Source organism: Oncorhynchus mykiss, chromosome 10 (genome assembly GCF_013265735.2).
Source record: "Oncorhynchus mykiss isolate Arlee chromosome 10, USDA_OmykA_1.1, whole genome shotgun sequence".
NCBI classification, from domain to species: Eukaryota; Metazoa; Chordata; class Actinopteri; order Salmoniformes; family Salmonidae; genus Oncorhynchus; species Oncorhynchus mykiss.
This window is the reverse complement of record NC_048574.1, coordinates 73,729,888-73,736,112: the sequence shown is the minus strand read 5'-3', so window position 1 is coordinate 73,736,112 and position 6,225 is coordinate 73,729,888. Positions and strand designations below refer to the sequence as shown.

The 6,225-nt window shown below is 41.2% G+C and overlaps 1 protein-coding gene across 1 annotated transcript; it reads left to right on the top strand.

Moving 5' to 3' along the window:
• The first annotated feature begins 384 nt into the window (after positions 1-384).
• On the top strand, positions 385-1,684 carry LOC110497274 (CD209 antigen-like protein D). The gene is made up of 4 exons (XM_036933955.1): positions 385-466; positions 604-728; positions 823-923; positions 1,271-1,684. The coding sequence occupies exons 1-4, from the start codon at positions 400-402 to the stop codon at positions 1,416-1,418; spliced, it is 441 nt and encodes a 146-aa protein (XP_036789850.1). The 5' UTR covers positions 385-399; the 3' UTR covers positions 1,419-1,684.
• The last annotated feature ends 4,541 nt before the right edge of the window (positions 1,685-6,225 follow it).

The following is a 6,225-nucleotide window of genomic DNA, read 5'->3' as shown; positions in this document are numbered from 1 at the left end:
TGGGGCTGCTGTGTGTTCTACTGGCTGGGATCATAGGCCTGTCTGTCTACTGTAAGTCTGAAGTTATAATTCCTACAATTCACCAGCATTCACCTACAATTCACCAGATTATCAATTTTATTGATACACTTTGTTGTTGTTAAAACAGATTATGGGGTCTCTAAGAGCTTCTTAGCCTATAAGACCAACTCATCTGCAGTGATAGAACAGCTACAGACCAGCTACAACAACCTGACTAAAGAGAGAGACCAGATACAGACCAGTTACAACACAATGACTAAAGAGAGAGAAAACCTACAGACCAGCAACAACAACCTGACTAAAGAGAGAGACCAGCTACAGACCAGTTACAACATCATGACTAAAGAGAGAGACCGGCTACAGACCAGTTACAACACCATGACTAAAGAGAGAGACCAGCTACAGACTGAGAGAGATTTTCTTAACTGGAGGCTTACCAATCTCAGTGAGTAAACCTACAGTAATTAATTATCATTAATCCCACACAACTGATCATGAGTCTCTGTTCTTTCATTAAGTGTCCAGTGTGATAAATTGAAGGAAATTCATATTTTCATCAATATTTTCAAACCTGTTCTGAAGGCTGGCAGAAGTTTGAATCCAGTTTGTACTTCCTGTCTACTGAGTCCAAAACCTGGAAGGAGAGCAGAAAGGACTGTTTGAAGAGAGGAGCAGACCTGGTGATCATAAACAGTGATAAGGAACAGGTGAGAGAAAGAGGGAGAGGGAGTGGGGATGGGTGTGCAAGGGGTAAATATGTTCAAACATAAACGTCAGTTAATTTATCTTTCTCAACAACAGACTTTTCTCTTCAACCTCAAGAAGAGAGTCTGGATTGGTCTGACTGACTCTGTTAAGGAGGGGACCTGGAAATGGGTGGACGGCACCCCACTGACCACGAGGTGAGAGATGATAACTAATCTGTCAATACGGCTCCATTCAACCTTTTCTATACAGGTTACTGACATTGATGATAGCAGTCAACGCAGATAACTATAAAATGAAAAATGTCTACATATTATTTAGTATTATGATGTTGTAACTGTGATATCTGACTGTTTTTAACCTTGTAGGTACTGGTGTTAACCATGATATCTGACTGTTTTTAACCCTGTAGGTACTGGTATTAACCATGATATCTGACTGTTTTTAACCCTGTAGGTACTGGTGTTAATCATGATATCTGACTGTTTTGAACCCAGTAGGTACTAGTATTAACCATGATATCTGATGGTTTTTAACCCTGTAGGTACTGGAATGACAAGCAGCCTGATAGTAAAGATCCTACTGGGGAGGAGGACTGTGTTGAGATACATACAGATTGGACTCCACTTAAGGCATGGAATGACATGTCATGTGACAGGAAACTCAACTGGATTTGTGAGAAAGTGTTTTAACATCACCATGACAACGTACTATAACACATACAGCAGTTTATAGTTTACACAACTTTATTCTTCATTCTCTCTCTCTCTCTCTCTCTCTCTCTCTCTCACACACACACTCACACACACACACACACTCTCTCTCTCTCTCTCTATCACACTTACACACATTTTCACACACACCCGCACACACACATACATGCAGGTACACACACGCATTCAAATGCACCTATTGTTGTAATAGTTTGTTGTATCATATTAATAAAATTCCTACTTTTTTCCTGTTTGTAGCTTCCTGTGTACCAGTAGTTATGTTTGACATATCATCAGAGTCAACAGGAAGTTAGTACATTTGACAAAAAATGTTCAATACAAATGTATTCTGCTCCAATTGAGGCCTGGTGATGACATTCTCTACATTACCAAACCACCATTACATACACTGTATAGGAGGAGGTGACTGTATCACCAATCAATGAGTGTAGTAGAGATATCAAAGGATGTTACTAAGTCATCTTTGACCGTCAGTCTTTGTTGTCAAGTCACATACAATATCAAATGCTCATATTTGACTGATGTTCCCTTATAAGGGTCCCAAAAGAGTGAAGTGGATGTTTTCAGTTGTTCAAACAGATGTCACTCAACATCTCATCCTCACTGGTTAAGCCTTCCCACCCTCAATATCCACTTGGAACAGTTTGTAGTGTCACATCTATTGTCTGGACATTATAATGATGATGATGATGATGTTTGTAGTCCTGGACCTCCTGAACATGTTGATGTATATTTGGGAGTAAACAGAGGGTCCAAATCAGCAGAAAGGTGAAAGGAAGGAGGAGTTCTGGAAACTCCCTGAATTATCTTGGGGCTGTTAAATATGATATTTAATATATGTTAACAACAAAGTCTTTGTTCTCCACTTCCCCTCTATGATCTATATCTTCCTGGTATGATAGTGTCCTGTCCATCATCACAAATAGCAAGTCCCATTCCCTGGACAGGAGGACTGTGTTGAGATATACTCTGGACAAGATGACCATGTAGAGACATGGAATGATTTATATTGTGCTGCAGAAAATGGTTTAACAATAACCACTGTAACAATGTCTCACACTCACACAACTACACACGCAAGTTTTCAAACTTGTAAACATTTTTGTATTATCATAGCCACAACTTCCCGTGAAATGTTGTTGTTTCTTCCATAGAGTTAACAGCTACAGCAGTCACACACACTGATGACTCAGAGACAGAGATATCACAAGAAGCAGAGACTTAACGTATAGAGGGCCTGCAGTTGACGTACGACGCCTCCAGGCGGCCATGTTGGAAGACCACCACATTAATTCTAGAACAAGAGACTTAATGTACAGTTGGGGGGGACACGACTCCCCATCCTTGGAAAAATATGATTTTTCTCCACAATATATCAATGTAAACAAAACTATGGAACATCAATAATATTAATAATACGCAATGAAAGCACTTGTGCTGATCATAGACACTTAATAGCGTGTTTTTAAGTTTCAAAAGATTGTCACACCTCGCCTTTTGCCACACAATGGTTTAATCCACAGCCTCCCACAACCTAGCAGTGTTACATGATGCAGGTACTGTGCATGTGTGGGAATCTGACAGTCTGTTTTTGGTGGCTGACCTCCAGTAAGTAGTTCAAACAAAGGATATGTTAGACATTTCTTTACTTCTCCAACTCAATACAAGAAAACACATTTATAACCGTCACCAGTCTTCATTTTCGCTGCATCAACTTACAGATCACTCTCTATGTTAGCTAGCGGTTAGCTGATGATTGCCAGCTAGCTACAGTAACATCAACCAGTTTTTGCAGCTATTTGAATATGAGTCAATGAGAGAAGCTAGCAATGCAATGTACTGTTCCTTAGCTGGCAAAGTAACAGAGGGTTGATGTCTACCGTCTGAAAGGCCCTCAATGCACGTAACTAACGTGAGGTTGATCCAGTCAATCTCACCATAGCGATTTTGTTTTATGTTGGCAGGGTTCACACACACAATAGCTACATTTGCAGAGCTAGCGCGCAAACTAATAAAAACATTAGCTAACAAGCTAGCTAGTACCTATTACATTTATGTGGTGTCGTCAAAGATGGAATCTTTGCTAACATCAGTTTATTCCAAGATTAGCATGCAGCTGTAGTGCTTCGAAGTCCCTGTGATAAGGTTTGCGATAAACTGAACTCCCAAATGAACAGAACTACACTCTCTTCTACCATTGTCTTAAATATCTTTAATGGTCTCGTTGCAAAAGGTAAATTGTCGCTAGGGGACTTGGAAGCACCCGTGTGCCGATCTTGGAGTAAACTGACGATAGCAAAGATTATAGCAAACACCACAGAAACGGAACTGGTGCTTGCTAGCTCTGCAAGTTCAGCTATTGTTGGAAGCCACCCAATATAAAACATAAACTATATTAAAAGTACAAAACGTTGCAGAATACGTTGTGTAAATGGTGAACTCATACAGCTGTCAACCCTTGTCACTGCAATCCGTTTCACATTTGCCAGCTGACTAGCTAGCTTCCTTTTAGATCGAAGCCCAACTAGAATGATAGAAGATGATGATAGAAGAACATCTAGAATGATAGAAGATGATAGATGATGATGGTAGCCAGCCAGGTAGAAAAATGGCAGAGAAAAGACAGACATCAAGAGTATTTTTCAGAAACCAAAACGCCAAGTAAGAACCCCCTACTAGCCTAATATCTCAGACTTGTTGATAAAATGTTCATAAGAAAGAAGTGAAATGATAATGGGAATGTTTCACAATGATGTCATTAGTCAGAGCAGGCTACAGATGGCACACATACAGTAGAGCTGGGGACAGATGGGCAGGGACAGACTGGCAGAGACAGACTGGCAGGGACAGATGGGCAGGGACAGACTGGCAGAGACAGGGAGTCTCAGGTAAGTTTGTTGAGTCTTTGTTTGGCAACATTATGAAAGGTTCTCTCTTTTTTAGACTTGTAAAATTGGGACATAATTGGAAAATGCCATGGATACCCCCACTCTCAACTTAAACTGGTGACTGAACTAAGATTTGTTAAAGGCAATGGTATTGCGGTTGTGATTAATTATGTAGTTTTGTGTACCAGTAGTTAGGAGTATGGCCAACACCTTATTTATTTTCTAGGAGGCAGACTGTGAGTCAGGGAGGGTGGTGAAACGGAAAGAGCCACGGAGAGAGACTTCACAGGACAATATCACAGCCACGGCAGGACCAGGTGTCAACCCTGTTGCCAGCAGCACCAGTATAAGAGACAGTGGCACGCCATTGTCCAGTTACCTCAGTGATGGCACAAAACCATATCAGCCACACACACAATTTATAGAACCACAAACTCTTGCCAACAGAGTGTTGAGGTTTCAAGAGAGATGGTTTTGCGATTTCCCCTGGCTACATTATAATCCATCAATAAAAGGAGTGTTGTGTTCACTGTAGCCAAGGGTTTTCAAGCCAGCCATCTTTTGGCCAAAGAGCAGATGTTGCCTTCATTAGTGCAGGATTTAGGAACGGGTGGAAAAGCCATTGAATAATTCACAGCACATCAAAACAGCCAAACCCACCGCCACTGTGTAACGGTAACAGCACACCAGCTAAATCCAATCAGTGTCCAGTTATCCAGCGCGTGGGGTAAACAGTAGAAATGACGAAAGCTACCTTGCACTGTATGAGAAAGCAACAACATTGATTGACTCCATTGAGTCCATTGAGACACACTCAAGACGATTTGCTGGCAAAGCAGTGGATCACTATAGGGCAGTATTTTTTAAAGTGTTGGACGGTGTGGAGGTTCAGTTTGACGACCGTTTTGAACAGGACAGTCTAAACATTCTGTAAAAGTTGGAAAGAGTGCTTCTCACGAGGGGAGTTGGATGAGTCTCTAGATCAGTACCCTGAGCTGAACATAGATTATCTTTCAGTGCAGATCCCTCTCTTTGCAACAAATACCCCTGTAGCAGCAGTGGAGAGGCAGCAGAGGTCCTCAGGAGGCTTCCAGTGGAGGTGCAGGGGGTTGGTTGACCAAGTTGAGGTGCTGAACAGAATTCTGTTTGTGGTACCAGTGTCTTCATGTGAGGCTAAGAGGAGTTTCAGTGCACTCCGTAGGTTAAAGACTTGGCTACGGGCCAGCAGGGGCCAAGAGAGACTGAACGGCGTAGTTGTCTGTAATGTACATTAAGACAGGCTGGATCTCGAGGGAAAATATCTGCCAGCAATTTGTTGGATCCTTTGAAACCTACAAACATATGTTTGTTTCTTTTGTTCAGTAGTGTGTATAGCAGTGGTTCTCAACATTTTTGGGGTACTGGAACCCCTGCATATTTTGAGGCAAGGTGGGCAAGGTTTTGAGTGGTCCTCAGGGACCCCCACCCCCTCTATATTATATGTAAAGTTACTGTAATCCTTGTGGTGCTGAATACGTTCATTACACTTTTCACGGACCCTTTACAATTACACCAGGGACCCCTAGGGGTCCATTGACCCCTGTTTGTGAACCCCTGCTGTATAGTGTGATATTTGTCCTTTTGTTTAGTAGTTTTCAGTTTTTAGTACATGACAGTACACTTACTAATTATTTATATTATGTTATTTTATTTAAAATGGCATACATTGTGTCACATACTTGTCCATAGCTGCTGTTTGAAGGGTTGAGACACTGACTGAACAATAAATATGTATTTTTGAAGGACATTTTGGTTGATTTATTTGGGTTATTCATTGAAGTAGTTATTTTGCTTTTACAACTGTACTTATTCTGAGCTTTCTGTTCTACTGTAGTAGA

Bases quoted from the DNA above. Each gene is read 5' to 3' on its own strand.
- LOC110497274 (XM_036933955.1), top strand. From the start codon at position 400: ATGACTAAAGAGAGAGACCAGCTACAGACTGAGAGAGATTTTCTTAAC. The intron at 467-603 runs GTGAGTAAACCT...CCTGTTCTGAAG, and splicing joins CTGGAGGCTTACCAATCTCA to GCTGGCAGAAGTTTGAATCC. The intron at 729-822 runs GTGAGAGAAAGA...TCTCAACAACAG, and splicing joins TAAACAGTGATAAGGAACAG to ACTTTTCTCTTCAACCTCAA.